This window comes from Callionymus lyra, chromosome 7 (assembly GCF_982586985.1).
Source record: "Callionymus lyra chromosome 7, fCalLyr1.hap1.1, whole genome shotgun sequence".
Classification (NCBI taxonomy): domain Eukaryota; kingdom Metazoa; phylum Chordata; class Actinopteri; order Syngnathiformes; family Callionymidae; genus Callionymus; species Callionymus lyra.
The window spans coordinates 16019816-16037309 of NC_141824.1; the positions used below are offsets into that span (position 1 = coordinate 16019816).

The 17494-nt window shown below is 38.0% G+C and overlaps 1 protein-coding gene across 2 annotated transcripts in view; it reads right to left on the minus strand.

The window, feature by feature from the left end:
• pde2a (phosphodiesterase 2A) overlaps positions 1-17494 on the minus strand; it is a 205112-nt gene that overhangs the window by 44505 nt on the left and 143113 nt on the right. For both annotated transcript variants that reach the window (XM_087794849.1, XM_087794850.1), the window contains exons 3-4: positions 3095-3184; positions 2909-2997 (exon numbers count right to left, since the gene is read on the minus strand). In XM_087794849.1, coding sequence (XP_087650975.1) covers positions 2909-2997; positions 3095-3184 — 179 coding nt within the window. The remainder of the gene's footprint in view (positions 1-2908; positions 2998-3094; positions 3185-17494) is intronic.

The following is a 17494-nucleotide window of genomic DNA, read 5'->3' on the forward strand; positions in this document are numbered from 1 at the left end:
ATAATGAAATAAACTTTTTGCCAGCGTAAACACTGGTCAATCTGATGACATGTAGTAGAATGTATTCCTTATAGAACTTCAAAAATTGCCATTACTTGGATTTTTATTTCAGTATCTAGGGAAACTAGTTCTTCAAAAAGTAAATCATTTTGATGTTTTTCTTCTATATTTTATATTTGAAAATCAATTATAAAGAGAAGAATTTGCTGCAGATTTAAAACATAATTATATTATAGTTGTCACTTTTCTATTGAATAAAAATGTACTTTAAGGAATAAATGTATAGCAAACAATCCAGGTACTTCAAGGGACTATTATAATTATTAATATTATTATTTCCCCAAACTTCTTGTTTTCTTTTAATAATTTGATTAGTTTTTCCACCCAAAAAATTGTATTGTCATTAAATTTAGTCAATATAGTAGAAACCACAGAAATAATACACATTTAAAAAAAGTTTTCCTTTACCCCCAACAAACGCGCACAATCATCACAAGGTAACACTAAAGTCAGTCTTCCAGGATGTCCAGTTTGGATGCAACACTGTTTGTCAGTCCGTTTAAGAGATAATTTGTCATCTTGTGGCTGATTCCAGATAACTTTCCCAGCGAGCTGTGGCAGAGAAGTTGCTCAGGGTAGTGGAGCGACCTGGAGACAGGGCAGCTCCCGGGAGACGTGGAGGAGATCGTAACAGGGCATCAACCCAGTCGCATGCTGACAGCTCAACAACTGTGCAGCCGGGTCTGAATTTGCCACAGAACTCGGAGGAATTGTTGCCCTCTGCTCTTCATGGATGAGAGCAGGATCTCACTGAGCACATGTGACAGACGTGAGAGAGTCTGGAGTGGCAGTGGAGAACATTTTGCCGCCTGGAACATCATCCAGTGGACAGATTTAGTGGTCTGGAGAGGGAAGTCCTTGGAGGGCCTTAAGTATCAGGAGAAGATTTCCTCTTCGTTTGATGATTATATTGTTATCTTGTTGTCGACACTTTGATAAAATCAATGAGTGATTTGCAACATGGTTTTATTTTGACCTAAATCCAGGACCTTGGACAGCACCTCTGAAAGACTGGCTCTTTTGACGGGGGAGTCTTGATGGACAGATGAATGGAGGGTATGATGGATGAATGGAGAATGGATGTATAGATAGATGGATGGGTGAATGAATGTATCGCTTGATGGATGGATGGATGGATGGATGAATGGATGGATGGATGGATGGATGGATGGATGGATGGATGGATGGATGGATGGATGGATGGATGGATAGATAGATAGATAGATAGAAAACATAGATGGATGGATGATAGATGGATGGATGGAGGCTGGGATGTATGGATAGACGGATGATAAATGGAGGGATAGATGGAGGGATGAGGTGGATGAATGGATAGATGGTTGGATGGATGTATAAATGGTGGATGATTGGATGAATGGATGTTTAAATGAATGGTGGTATGGATGTACTGTATAGATAGATGGATAATGCAAAGATGAATGGATGGATCGTTGGATGTATAAATGATGGATGGAAGGATGTATAGATGGATTGAGATATAGATGAATGGTTATATAGAAAGTGGATGGATAGATGAATAGATGTGTTGATGGATAGATGTACAGATCTCTGATGGATAGTTGGGTGTATAACTGAATTGATGGATGAAAGTATGTATAGATGGAAGGATGAGTGTATGTATGATTGAATGGATGGATGAATGGATGTATAGTTGGTTGTATAAATCGCGGATGAATGTATAGATAGATGGATGTATAGATGAATGGATGTTTCAATGGATGGATGGATGGATGATGGATGATGGATGGATGGATGGATGGATGGATGGATGGATGGATGGATGGATGGATGGATGAATGAATGGGTGGAGGGATGGATGGGTGGGTGTATGGTGGATGGATGGATGGATGGATGGATGGATAAATGGATGGATGGATGGATGGATGGATGAATGGATGGATGGATGGATGGATGGATGGATGGATGGATGGATGGATGGATGGATGGATGGATAGATAGAGTGTTGATAGATGGCGGAGGGATGGTTGGATGTATAGATGGATGGATGGATGGATGGATGGACGGACGGATGGATGAATCTCTATTGATTAAATAATCACGTTTCACAGCCTCATCGTATACTTATTTTTCTCAGTTTTTTTTTATATTGCAAAACCGAATGTAAGAAAATCAACATCCGTCTCGAAGGCGTCGTCGAAGGAACTCATTGAAATACATTTAAAATATCAGCAGCCGTTTGTATTTCAGCCTCTGATTGCGAGTCTGAACATCTCATTACCTGTGTGTCGTGAACAAACACCGCCGCCGCGCTAAGCTAACAGCAAACACACCGAGTGCGTCGGCGAAAAAAGGACGTCGCCGTCGCCGCGAGGTGTCGAGAAAAAAAGCTTCCTTGTCAAAACACACCGATAGTCATCAATAATGTAGAGTCGGTTTGCTTTCAACCGCCGGGGTCGCGGCGCGGGGTCGGCACATGTTTAGAGCACTCGAGAGAGGAACGTCACGTCTGGCCGAGAGACCAGTGGCGGCGGCTATTAGCACCGCAACACCCCCACAACTGGAGCGAGAGAGGAGGAGGTCGAGGGTACAAACATCTCCGGGTTGGCGCTTCATCGCTCTTCGGGGAGTCCGACCCGAAAGGGGGTGAAAGGGTAACGGCGGAACGATGCTGTCAGGGAGGGAACAAAATGTGCCGCCGCCGCCGACGACGAAAAGGCCATGATACCGAAATCGATTCCCGTCTAATCGTTCAGGTGACACAGATTTTTCACGCTGAGAAAAAAATACGTTTTCCCACTCTTTCCCATTTTCTCGCACCTCCTCCTCCCCTCCTTCTGAATGAAAGAAACATCTGCGGCACACACACCTGATCTTCCCCTCTTGTGGCAGTTCATGTGGCGGATCATCGGAGAGTAGCCTGGAGTTTCCCTCCAGCAAGTAGACGCACACGCACTCCTGCAACGGCAGAAAAAAAGGAAAGGTCACCCACGGGAGCCGCTGACCCAAAAAAAAAAGGTGTGTGTAAAAAGGTGTGTGTAAGTGTGTGAGATACCGTGCTGGGCAGGAGCTCCCGGACGCTTCCGCGGAGGGCGGCTCGCAGGGAGCACACGTCCACCACCGCCGCCAGCTGCAGCAAGGCATCCTGGGAAACCAAAAGAAGGAAACCTGATTTCTACAGATCGTTTTTTTTTTAACATGTGGCTTGAAATGAAACATTGGCGTCTGTAGTTTCATGAGCAGAAGGTTCCAGTTTACACAGTTGTTACATAGTTAGCTGCAGTACGACACAACGACAATCAAACTCCTACAGAGACGCTTGGAATAAAATGAATTCTTCTTTAGATGTTTACACTTGTTCTTGTGTGGAAGTAGATCTGGGCCATGACTATATTGAATGGTTGAATTAAATATTTCAAATCTTTTTTATTTTTTTATTTAACTATTTTTTAATTAATTTAATTCATTAAGGTTAACATTTTTTATATTTTTAATGTTGTTTCTTTTTTTTTTTACACCTAAATTCAAAAACGTTTTTACACATAGAGTTTGATATTCTAATTTGAATAATGAAAAATGTTTTGAATATTTTTAAAATTAACAAATATTTTGAGAGTTTGATTTTATTATTCCAATGACCCCAGAAATAACATAATATTTTTTAATTAAATGATTTTTACCAAATTGAAAAGGCTATGAATATTTTCAAAAATTAATTATGTGTCAAATTTTATATTCTAATTAGATCGGTTAAATAAATAAATTCTAAATTAAATCCCAAATTCAATATTCTTTAAATTCTTAGACTTGTAAAATCAATATAAAATCTTGGTATAATGGTGCAACAAATTTTTATTGAATTTAAAAGGTTATGAATGAAAAAAAAACATTGTATTTAGAAAATGTATTTTTGAATTATTGTAAATAAAATATTAAACTCTGTGTGTATTCAATTATTTAAAACATAATAATTTAATGCTTAGAAAAACAACAATATTTGAATTCAAATACAACAATTCAATATTGTGATAGCACTGATATACTTCCATAGTTCAAATAATATAGGATTTCAGAAAACAAAAAAAAAATTCAAGATGAGAGAAGGGGCTTATGGGTAATATCCAGGTTTTAAACATTCTTCTCCGCCTGCCACACCAGAGACTAGATGTTAGTCTTAGTCCTTTGCGGTGAACCTTTCCTCTCAGCTCTGGTCTACGCTTCACACTTTCATTCACTCGTCTTCTCACACGTGCAGCAGTCGGTCGTACATCACAGCCTGTCTCACCATCAATCTGACACATGCTCTGCACAAATCACTCTTTTCTCCCACCGTCTTCATTCCTGCCACACACCTCCAACCCAGCACTGGAACACATGGATTCTCCAATCTTTTATCTCTTAAAATCAATATTTATTCATGTTATATTCACTCCTTCTCTGATAGACATCGTGATTAAGTTTTTAAGACTTTATATCGTCATGACGATGGAGAAGGAACACGTGTTATTATAGTTCAATCTGGAATAATGATGGTTTAAATGAAGCTTTATTCACTTTTTTTGTTGTCTCACCACTGCTGCTTATTTAACATTTTCCATTATATCTAGCATAAAAAAACAAAACTATTTTGATTTAAATGAATTAACAACACAAGGGATTCCTCAAACACATTTGTTTTCGGGTCATCTTGACCCAGAGATAACACAAGGGAAAATACAATCTAACACTTTCAATTAAACACATTTTTGTTAACTTACATATACAATTGTAACACATAACCACAATCAAACATTTTTAACTGTAGGAAACTAAATTATAAACTGAAATCAAACCATGTTCTTCCATAATCCTATAATGTTCAAGTGTAATAAAACATTTTTCATTTCATCCAACACTCTACGTAGAGAAAGAGAAGGAGCAGATGAGTTTGAAATTCTATTTCACGCAGATCATTTTTAACTTAATACTTTAAACGTATTTAAATGTCATTATCGTGTGTCACACACTCATTTATGTGTGTCACACACTGATTTATGTGTGTCACACACTCATTTATGTGTGTCGCGTGACCTGGAAAAACCACATCTACCTTAAAATAAATCAACTTCTTTGAATCCGTGACGACCGAGTGTGTTTTTATTGTTTATTCAACATCTTAAATGGAGGTTTTTTTTGGCACGTTTATTGAAAATGTGAATCCATTTTCCTTCGCTTATCCACGCTCACTATGCGTGGGCGAGAGATACAGCGAGGAGTTTGTAAAAAAAACTAATAAAACACTGGTCTCTTTGACACGCAGTCATCAAAGTGCGCGGTTATTGGTAGTAAGTGCAGTGCAGGGAAACGTCTCCGTGGGACCTTTAGATCTCATCAAAGCGTCGGAAAAAAGTGTCAGAAGCTCATGACACTCTCGCTGCCGAAACTATGGGGATGAATACAAATTGGATAAAAAGGGATGATGTCGGAATAAATGGCTGCGACTGGAGGATAATCCTCATCCGGTTATTTCCACAAAGCTGTTAGTCACACAGCGGCAGCCTCGAGAAGAAGGAGTTCGTGTTCACTTCTTGAAAATACTCAACAGCGGTGAAACACAATGGCAGCCTCGAGGTGCCTGTTGGTGCCACTTTGACTAACGCGCTACTACACAATCGCACATGTAGATGCGGGTTTAGTCAACGATTCGTTCGCTGGTATTTATTCTGTCTATTGTGAAGCATCATCTCACTTATGAAATCCTAATTTGGGTTATGAATCTGAAACTCTTCTTGGACAAAATTGTCGTCTTGAAAAACTTCAGGGAGGTGTCGCCAGCTCAAAAGGGTGAAGGGAGTGGGAAGAGATTGACGAAAAGAAAAGACAACCAGGAATGACAGTGACGTGTTGACACGTCCTGCTACACGAATAGATGTCCACCCTGACAGTACGTAACAATTTTAAAATAATTTAAACTTTAATATACATATTTAATTGACCAGAATATGGGTAACATAACATCATTCGTACTTTTTTCCGTAACACAAAATTAAGGTTCTAATTATAGCTTAACAAAGTGAATATCAAGGGTAAATAATTGAATAATTATAATTAAAAAAAAGTAATAAAAGAAAAGACAATAAATCTCACCATGCCTCTTTCCCATCTTAAGGAGTTTATAATAATATATAAGTAGCACAAACTGACATTTAAAGGGTCTAAATCCTGTGATAAGGCTTCATGAAACAGCTGAGATATCATGAAGCTTTAAAGTTGTCACGTTCCCGGGGCTTTTATTTCGTACAGTCCTTTCCTTTTGTTTTGTTGCTCTCTTGACAGACGGTGTGGCTGGTGCTCGGCAAGATCCACGGCTGTCAACTATCAGCACGAATAGCGGTGCTGCATAAAGAGTCTGCTCTTGAGTCGACGTCAGCACGATTTCTTTTTCTGGACCATCGTGGATCTCGCGCCTTGCAGCCACCCTCAAATTGTTTTCTTGCACTTCTGGTTTGTAATTGGACTTCTACAGACTGATATTTGGACACTTTTGATACCAACTTGTGGACGTTTTGTGTATTACATAGTGTTTTGTGTAATTATTATTATTTTTTAATTATTATCCTTTGCTTCTGGGTCATCTTGCTATTTGAACGTTAACAATAAGGGTTGTTTTCAGGTAAAAAATGATGTGAGGCTCGATTGATTTAGTGTCAAATATTAGTCAAACATTATATTAGGGCGCATACAGAGTAGCCTTTAAAATGAGTACCTTGTATCATGAAACCTCATCAACGATGACGACTGCAATTGATGAAAATCTACATAAGGAATTGAAATAGTATTGAAAAACAAAAATTGTACTTTTAGTTATTACATTATTTGCAGATTTTTGATACATAATTTCAAATAATCATTATTATTTTATTGTTATGTAATGTATTATTGTGTTTATTTTAATTTATTTTTTTATGTCAACTCTAGCAATTGAAATTTCCCTGAAGTAATAAAATAAATAAAGTTATATAAATGAACTGTTCTGCAGACACAATTCCGCCCATTATTAAAATCTGTCTATGATCCTTATTTAATCACTTGCTATTATTTCGTTAAGATATAAAAAAAAAAACAAGTGATTGGGGAAAAGTAAAAATGAAGCGACGGCAGAAACAGCAGGAGCAGAAAGACGGGCTTGCGGCGGGCGTAGAAAAAAGGGGTGTGAGTTTTAAAACCTATGATTAGATATGATTAAATGTAATTCGATTTGATCACTCAATCAGGCGGAGAGCAGCTGTAATGGAGTTGGATCTCTGCCACTCGCTGGCTGTTTGTGTTGTCGAGGAGAAGAATTCATCATCTTGGAATCGCTCGCACAAATCCCGCTAGTAATGTTTTAATCAAGAGTCGGACGGAACAGGTCCTCGAACGCATCACGGCAGACGTGCGGCGAGAAGATTGCGTGGATGATTTGAATCCGGCGTCTTTAGACCAACTGTTAGAACGCTGGAGGTAAATGTCAGACTTTGTCTATTTGGCCTTTTACTGGTGTTTCACGCCGTGAATACTCAATAATGAACAGAAGATGCTTCGCCACACATCGGTCTTAGGTAAACACCCTGAAGTGGCCATGTGGGGAGCAGCGCTGCCAGCAGAGAAACATAATAATCCAGATTAAATACCTCCCTGCGTCCGCTAACTAGCAAACTCTATTTGTTTTGTAATTGATTTAAATTGTAATTTATTCTCTTTGCCAAATAGTTTATGGCTCATTAAATCAACATTTATAAGTAATCGCTTATTTTCCTCTCCGCCCAGAAGAGAAGCCGTGAGTACAGTGAGTCACGACCAATAAAATTAAGGATTTTTTCCTTCAGCTTCAAATATTCAACACCTTTCTCTAGAGTTCATCCTCGTCTAAATATGTTTTCTGTGACTTCCTGTTGCTACTAAAACAGACCTGGACACTGGAGGCCATGTATAATTTTTGGACTTTATAAAAAACTATTTATTATCATTAATTCAACTGGAAATCTTACATTAATATAAAATGATTTGTTTTATGACTTAATTTAACACGTATAAATAAAGTTATTTTGTATTACTGTTCTTGATCATGAACTATGTTTAAATAAATTGTATATATAACGCTTATATTGTTCATAAGGAGCCCCAGACATGACATGGTAAAAAAAAAAGATAGTATTTTTGTTGCCATGAAATGTAGCTGGAACCAGACTTTCCTTTCCCCAGTTACATTATCTACCCGAGTGTTTCTACATTGTGTGAGACTTGAAGAGAAATTTATACAGAACCAACTTTGAAACAGATGCGGTCTCTAGTGAGGGTGCGTTCGGTTTGCTCACCCAGCTGTCCAGGAAAGGTCATGCTCACAAAATATCCAAATTTATTTTAAGACTAGTAGAGAGATATTATTATCTATTATAGACCATAATATTGTTAAGGAGACGCCGTTTTTTTCCTTCAGATAAATGCAACATTATTCTCCAGGATGCCTGGTTAAGTGTATTTTTAGGAATTCATGATATGCATTTAACTGAGTTAGATGTTTATAAAAAAGGACCAGAATTTGGTCACCCTAAACATTGGTATTATTTGCATACCTTTTCTGGACAGCTGGGTGAGCAAACCGAGCGCACCTTCACTAGAAACTGCGACTGTTTGAAAGTTAGTTCTGTATAAATATTCCGATTTTTAAGAAAATACAATGATATATCTCTCTTCAAGTCTAACAAATCATAGACATATTAAGGTAGTACACTCTTCAGGATGAAATATCTGGTGTCAATTATGTGAGAATATAAACAATATCTAAACAAAACAAAACAAGAATTAGCCTATTCTTCAATGTTAACTTATTCCTCAAAACAATGTCTCTTTTTGTGGGCTAATGCCAAACTATATAAATCCCTTCATCACAATAATATTTGAAAGATAATCAATAATAAAAGGACAATAACTAGTCAGGGATCGAACCCGGATGTCTCAGCCCTTTTTAATGGCCATGATTTATTAATCTGTCGTCACAAATCATTTATTTTCTTACTATGTCAGGTCCGTCATTTCAGTATTATACATTGCAATATCCTTCCTTACAACATATAATCTCTGTTTTAACCCCTATTTTCTCCCCTGTTTTCTATCGTACCATTTTTTTTTCTCTCCGTTCATCCTTCCTTTTGGCTTAAGGGACTCTTCACTGCATTCCCATTTTATAATGTGGCCCCTTAAGGAATTCAATTGCCCATCCCTTCACTAGTATGTTATAAATGAGTCCCTATTTTTTTGGCAGATCCCATCCTTCCTGTTTTTTCACCACCATGTGGGAATAGGGAAGCTTTCTAGAAGGTTGTTTTTTTCCCCACCATTTGTACAGAATGTGCTCCGAGGCTTCCTCAGTGGCTTTAATTTGAGCATCTCCTAAATGTCAAGCTTCTCAGCCTCTCCCAAAGGGACAAACATCATCAGGAGGAAACTCGTCTTGGCAGGTTATTTCCAGGATATTGTTCTCTTGTTCTCGACCTAAAACTGCACTGCGTTAGTATGTCGACGAACCTTCACCAGGGCACAGCCGGAATGATTTACTTGAACTACAACATGTGACAGATAATTCAATATTTCTTGCTGCAAAATAACTCAAAAAACGAATAAAGATATTTGAAGGATATCCAGAGAGTGGCATAACCTGGATTGTGTAGTATTTTGGGATGATGCCTAATCTCCTGTCAAATCAGTTTCTTTAGGGTCTTTTGTTTTAAACTCCCACCAAGTCATTTTAGGGGGTCCAGTGGATGGTTTTGTCAAAAGTATTTTCATGTTAATGTTGATATTGTGTTATATAAATACGCCAGTTATTAATTCAAGATAAGGAACAGAGATTATGGAAGTCAACAATGACACAGAGACTTCCAATAACAGAACAACATCGAGTGGAAGTAAAGGAATTTGAGTCAATACTCTCGTTAGAGAAAGATTCTGAAATTTTAATGAATTTTGGCCCACGACCAAGAGTTCTAAAAAAAAATATGTTATGAACCCTCGTGTGATTGAGTTTGACACCCCTACTTTAAAAACCATCTGGATAACGGCGCCCTTGAGGAATGATAATCTACAAGGACATATTTCAATCATACTTCAGGAAATCTCGCTCATGGGACGACAAATAGATGATTACATTTTGGTGCTCGTTTGTCCAAAATGACGCACTTTAAAACATCAAAATACTTCAACGATGTTCGTCTGTAACAAAGCCTTGACATGAGGACTTGTTCAGGAAAAACCTTCCCTACGTTAGAATAGACTTTTGTCTACAACTCCAAAAAGGAGAAGATTATTTTGAAAATAATCCCAACCCTTAGTCAACATGAGGGTGAGTAGAAAAAGAGTGAAATTAGAAATTCTGGGTGAACTATCACTTTAAATGAGCTTACGAAGAACATTTCAAACTCAAGGCCAAAAAACAAAATTCGCCTTTTAGTCTAAACAACTACAGTATTCAAAGTCATGAGCTCCTTCGCATAGGTATGCGAAGCTACTGCTTTTCTAGTTCTATATTCTATTATTTTCAGATCACTTTTACTTAAACTTGTCACACAGTAGTCTTACTGATTGTTGTGTTATATAGTCTGTGGCTGTGTCCCAAATCTTGTCTGCGCTTAAACTCAATATTTTGAGCGCACAAGTGTGTCCCAAAGAGTGGTTTGCGATAATGTAGTGAGCACTCAATTGGTGCACTCAATTGTCCAGAAAATTGAGTGTGGATCGATGGTCACTTTCCACCCTTAACATCCACCATCTTAGTGAAGCTACGTCACTGACAAGGTGTCTTCGGAGCAGATACCGGCGTAAATGTCTCGAGAAAACACAAATTTTACAACAACAATAATAGCAAAATGAAACACAACTTAATAACTTGTTTCAATTGGTGAAAAGCGGTGTCAAGTGTCGGCGATAGTGTTCCAACGGCTGGTTACAATCAATTAAAAAGTAGTGGAAGAAGAAGCTGTCGAGTCATTTTCATTAAGTGTGTAGCGTTAGTGTTTGATTTGAGACAGCACTACCCCGTTGAAATGTGAAAACTGTACAAGCAGTGCACTTAGAGAAGTGTGCGATTTTTAGACACAGCATGGGTCTTCTGTTGTGTTGTCCCACACCACAACTACTCCACATTAGCAATTTGTATTTCTGTTTTCTTGATCCTCTTAAGTGACTTTTTCTTTGTAAAATGATGATAGAGTAGCTTTTTTTTTATAGTGTTATTATTGCCAGAGGGCCTAAGAATCTTAGTTTATTGCTATTTTATTTCCCACCAGTAGTGAGGGAAATTTTTGTTATATTTGGTCTTTGTTTCTGAGTTTTTTTGACTTTCTTTTGGTTTCCTGCCTCACAGTTTAGTGATTGTGGTTCACAGTGTATTTATTGAAGTCACACTGCGTAAAATAATCAAGTAAAACTAAATATACTTGTAATAAACTTGCTTGAATTGCATTAATTCTGCATCAGAGTCCTGTCTTCAGCGCTGGCCTGACAAAACTCAAGCTGATGAAATTTATCCACATTTTTATCCAATCGCATCAAGAATGTCAGGCGAGATGTAAAAAGAAAAGATTGTCTTTTCATTTTAATCAATAGCTCTTGAGAGAGGCGCTGCAGGGCTTATAAAAGGGTCGTTGAACATCAGTCAAGAGAAGAATTAAAAAAACATAATGAAATCTTAATGTTACATTTCCATCTGTGTCTCCCCCAAAGAGTGAGACGTCTACGACAATCGTTTATTTAAAAAGAAGAGAGAACACGTCGGTTGAGTTGACCTCGACGAACACAAGAACAGGAACATAAAATGTAACAAAAGGGATACTACGAACACATTTGTTTTCGGGCCTTCTGGTCACCTTGACCCAGAGACAACACAAGGGATACCACAAACACAATTATTTTCTGGCCTTTGGGTCACCTTGACCAAGAGATAACACAAGGGATACTACAAACACATTTGTTTCCAGGCCTTCGGGTCACCTTGACCCCGAGACAACCAAAATAGATACCACAAACCCATTTGTTTTCAGGCATTCGGGTCACCTTGACCCTGAGATATCACTAGGGTTAAGGAAGTACTTTAATTAAATGTACCGTCGTCGTCACCGTTGCAGGAAAAACCATCATCCTCTTTTTTTCATCACCCTTTTGACTTAAATCACTCCTCCGTCGGAGTGTTCAGTGTTTCACCGCACGTCTGCTCATTCAAAACACCTGAAGGACACTTGTGACCAGCATACCTAAAACACACACATCATCTCAGCTCGTTGGTGTCGTCGAGTCACTCGCAAGATTTTCAGCTTTAGAACATCTTCGTGGAAGAGGAGCTTGAAGTAACCTCTCATGGAGACAATCGATGAGCTGAGGTTCGCTCTGGTGTCATGGCGGGAGTTTTAGATGTGCGGCCGTGGTCTGGGAAGGTCAACGCTGTAGGCGGATTGATCAAGGTCTTACACCACAGCAGATCTATTCAACTGGGACGTTCATAAGGTCAATGTTTGAAGTGGAACGTGTAAGATGATGAATTCTAAAGTGACTGAAAGAGTAAAAATCCACTCCTTTATCAGTTTATATCATAAAATTAATTCAAAAACATGGTTCAAAACAAGGTTGAAATCGTTGCTGAAGTCCATCTAGACAAGAGGTCACCAACCTTTGTGAGCCTTATTCAAGGGGACTGTGTGACCCCGAAGTTTGTTACACACCAAACATAAATTATTAAGGATGATAAATTATATTTTTCTAATCATATGATTGATTTTTCAATAACTGCCAACGGGGCAACAAGAAAGGAAACACGACATCAAACATAACACAATGGCAAACAAAAATGTATTGACGGCCAGATTTGCGGTCTGAGTCCAGACATCGCCTCTAGCACTATGTCTTGATGAACATTTAGCACTAATGTGTTAAAATAGCAACAGCTAAGTGTCTCGTCATTTTGTCTCTTGTTGGTGGTGAAGACATTGTAAGTAAGTAAGTAAGTAAAGGTTATTTGTAAAGCGCCTTTCTAGACAGTAGACTCCATCAAACACAGAGGGAGAGGAAGATCCTTTCAAAGCTTAGAAACCATCAGTAGATTCTGATCCATAGACCTCAGAGCCCGAGCTGGGGTGTAAGGCTTGATCAGATCAGTGATGGATGGTTTGACAATGAATATTTCTGAAAGTAAGAACCAGAATTTCAAAATTGATCCTGAAAGAAACTGGCAGCCAGTGAGGAGTTTTAAGGATCGGTGAAATGTGAGTTCTTCTACTAGAGCGCTCAGAATTCTTGCTGCAGATTTTTGTATTAACTCCAGACATAACAGCTCCTTCTTGACATTAGGCGCCGCCTAAACTACCGTTTTTAACGGCCTTTTGATAACGCTTTCATTATTTATCGGCCGTGGGCCAATCTAAGTTGCTTGAATGGCCACATCTGGCCCGCGGGCCCATAAGTTAAATAGCCATGATCTGGACTAAATACGTAAGAAGCCGCAGGAATCGCACCATACAAATGACAAAGGCAGTTGGAGAACACGAATAAATACACATTATATATTATAACGATAAAATGTATATTAGGTCAATTAAAAAACAAATGTAAACACCAGAATACAAGACAATAGATGCCTTTTAAATGACAAACCATGGCATTGATTTGAAAAACTGAATTTGGCTACTGGCTAAAGAGTTTTAGCAGCAAATATAAAGATAAAGAAATATAATAAAAGGCTACTTTGATACAAACGTCAGCCACCAGACTTTTATTAGACACTAATGTTTCTCCTGGAGTTTCAACTCTTTGTTTGTGGGACATCGATGTGAAACAAATCCATCGTAAAGCTCTGCGGCTCGTCTGTGTTTACTCTGCACTTGTGGCAGATTTCATGGGCTGCCGTAAAAAAAAAAAAAAAAGGTACAGCACGTCCACAATATGTACTTCTCTGCTCTCCCAATAAGAGCTTCGCTCTCTCGGCCGCTCAGGAGGGCCCTCGAGTCTAAAATATCTGCAATCGACCAGCGCTCGGAACACAGGCTCGCAGCGACGCTGACATTTGGTGAATATTGGATGAAAGCGAAGTGAGACTCTTTTAAAAGATAGAAAAAAAAAACCCGGTTCTCGCATCGGCGATGATGCGGAGGGACGAGGGCTGAGTGACTTCCCTGCAAAGTTTAATTAAGTCGTCTCGGTCAGATGTAACGGGAAGCCAAATCAAATCACTCTAATGTGGAGATCATTTCCTCTGCAGGCACCGAAAATCATTTCGGCTTCCTCCAACTTAAATGGCAATTTTCATTAGTCCATTTGCATATTTTAAAGAACATTGAAAAGTATGATTGTCACATCTCCCGATAGATAGAAGAGGCGAAGACGAGGAGGTAATATATGAATATAACGTTTAAAATCAGCTTCAATATGACTATTTAATACTCGATTATATACTATTCTATGAGTCAACGCTTTGAATGTGCAAGTGAACCAGCAACCTTCTTGAGGGCTCACCAACTTGTTTAACTACAAGTATGTCGCATCAGAGCGCTTGATTGACGGCTGATGAATTACCGATCTTGACCTTTGTGACCCCCTGATGAACAACATATCCTTCAAACTTAAACCACGAGAAAAAAAAAACACTCGATATGTAGCCTCGACACGCCAGTCAAATTATTAAAGAACGCTCCGTCCGTCGGATTGACACGACGAAACCAAGGTCAGTTATTTGATGGACAAAACACATTCATTAACTCTGAAAAGCGGCAATAACTGAAAAGAAAACGTCCTTGAAAATCGCATTTTCTTTAGAGTGATTCGTTTTTTTTTCTGTAGAATATTTATAAAGGCATGAATAACGCACGACTCCAGACACGACCCCTAAAAAATAATCATGACTGAAGAGACCGACAAACCATCCGTTAAAGACAGTAAAGTAAATGATCATTTTGTATAGTTTGAATAAAAGAAGTGCAGAAAAAACAGCTTACAGACCCTCCAAGCAAAGACTAGTCTTTAGAGGAATGTATCGGCTTGAGCTGGATCAGATGCTAGCTATTAGTATGCTAGCTATGAGCCGAAGCTAGCTATTAGTTGATGCTAGCTATGAGCCGAAGCTAGCTATTAGCCGGTGCTAGCTATGAGCCGAAGCTAGCTATTAGCCGAAGCTAGCTATGAGCCGATGCTAGCTATGAGCCGAAGCTAGCTATGAGCCGATGCTAGCTATTAGCCCGTGCTAGCTATGAGCCGAAGCTAGCTATTAGCCGATGCTAGCTATGAGCCGGTGTTGGTACAATATCGGTCCCCCCTACAATATCGGTCCCCCCACTTCCTACGTGATGACGTCACACGCGTCATATGCGAACGTCTCTTTAAAATATTTTTTATGGGTTAAAATAACGTCAACAGAAGGTTTACATGATACTTTTAACCACACATGAAACATTTATATTGACAAAAAGACGATCTTCGCCAACATAATCACTTTCCGTTCTTTCATTTCCTGGTCTGACGACACACGTGACTTTGAGACCAACGGAAGGGTCCGCGCTACATGTGACGAAGCCGCTGATTGGCTGAAGCTGTTTTACTAATAATAAAGCACAACTGTACAATGAAATAAAAATCATTAGAGTTCCGAAATAATTCGCTTTTCAAAAAAAGAAAAGTTAGAATATTCCCCTTTCAATAACTTGTCTGTAGTTCGGATCATAAACACCTCAGTAATTATTTAGGTTTCGATTTTTTTTAAATCAATTATTAAATGTACACATGCCCACTTTATTGAACGAGTCATTTTTTTAATTGTCATATTTGTATAATGTATGCACTACAAAAAAAATCGTGTTTTTTTAACACTACTGGCAAAAAAACATTTTCTAATTTTCACACTATTGAGATTTGTTCTCTTCATAATACTGTTGGAATATAATATATATATATATATTGTCAAAGAAAATACAAGCTTTCAATTCAATTCAATTTTATTTAAAGTGACTTATCATTACAACATTATCTCAAGACACTTCACAGTTGAAGTAAGACTATAGTTAATTAAGGAAAAATAGATCAGCACCTCCATGGACTCTCCTACACTGTCCTCTTTTTTCTCTCACTATATCCTCCCTCACTCCTCTCCTTATCCATCTGTCTACCCCCCCATCCTTCCTCCCAGCCGGTCAAAGCGGCAGGCCGTCAACAATGAGTCTGGTTCCGCTCGAGGTTTCTGCTTCTAAAAGGAAGTTTTCCTCGCCATTGCTCACTGTACAGTGTTTCGCTTCTTGCTCTTTGTTGAATTGCTGGGATCTATTTTTCCTTAATCAACTGTAGTCTTATTTCAACTGTGAAGTGTCTTGAGATAATGTTGTAATGATAAGACACTTTAAATAAAATTGAATTGAATTGAAAGCTTGTATTTTCTTTGACTTGAAGAGGCGAATAAACGACCCGTTACACACTCTTTGTGTTGGAGCGACGGAAGTGTCGTGTTTTGATCGTTTTATGAACCATTGGTGTTCAGACAGTTTATTAGTGTTGAGTGTTGTGACCTGGAGGCCACATGCTCATGAATATACTGAAAGGCCGTAATTATTAAATGTTGTCATTTTATCATTGTTTCTGTCATTTGTTTGTGTTGCAGTGTAAATAAACAGACTTAACTGTAGAATTGTACGTATTATGCAACTGGAATAATCAGCCTAAACATGTTTCATTGTTCTACAAGCCCGTTTACAATTGAGAACAAAAAGCAATATAGGAGGTTTATTATATTATATATATATATATATATATATATATATATATATATATATATATATATATAATATTCCAACAGTATTATGGAGAGAACAAATCTCAATAGTGTGAAAATTAGAAAATGTTTTTTTTGCCAGTAGTGTTAAAAAAACACGATTTTTTTGTAGTGCATACATTATACAAATATGACAATTAAACAAAATGAATAAAGTGGGCATATGTACATTTAATAATTGATTTAATTGATTTAAAAAAAATCGAAACCTAAATAATTACTGAGGTGTTTATGATCCGAACTACAGACAAGTTATTGAAAGGGGAATATTCTAACTTTTCTTTTTTTGAAAAGCGAATTATTTCGGAACTCTAATGATTTTTATTTCATTGTACAGTTGTGCTTTATTATTAGTAAAACAGCTTCAGCCAATCAGCGGCTTCGTCACATGTAGCGCGGACCCTTCCGTTGGTCTCAAAGTCACGTGTGTCGTCAGACCAGGAAATGAAAGAACGGAAAGTGATTATGTTGGCGAAGATCGTCTTTTTGTCAATATAAATGTTTCATGTGTGGTTAAAAGTATCATGTAAACCTTCTGTTGACGTTATTTTAACCCATAAAAAATATTTTAAAGAGACGTTCGCATATGACGCGTGTGACGTCATCACGTAGGAAGTGGGGGGACCGATATTGTAGGGG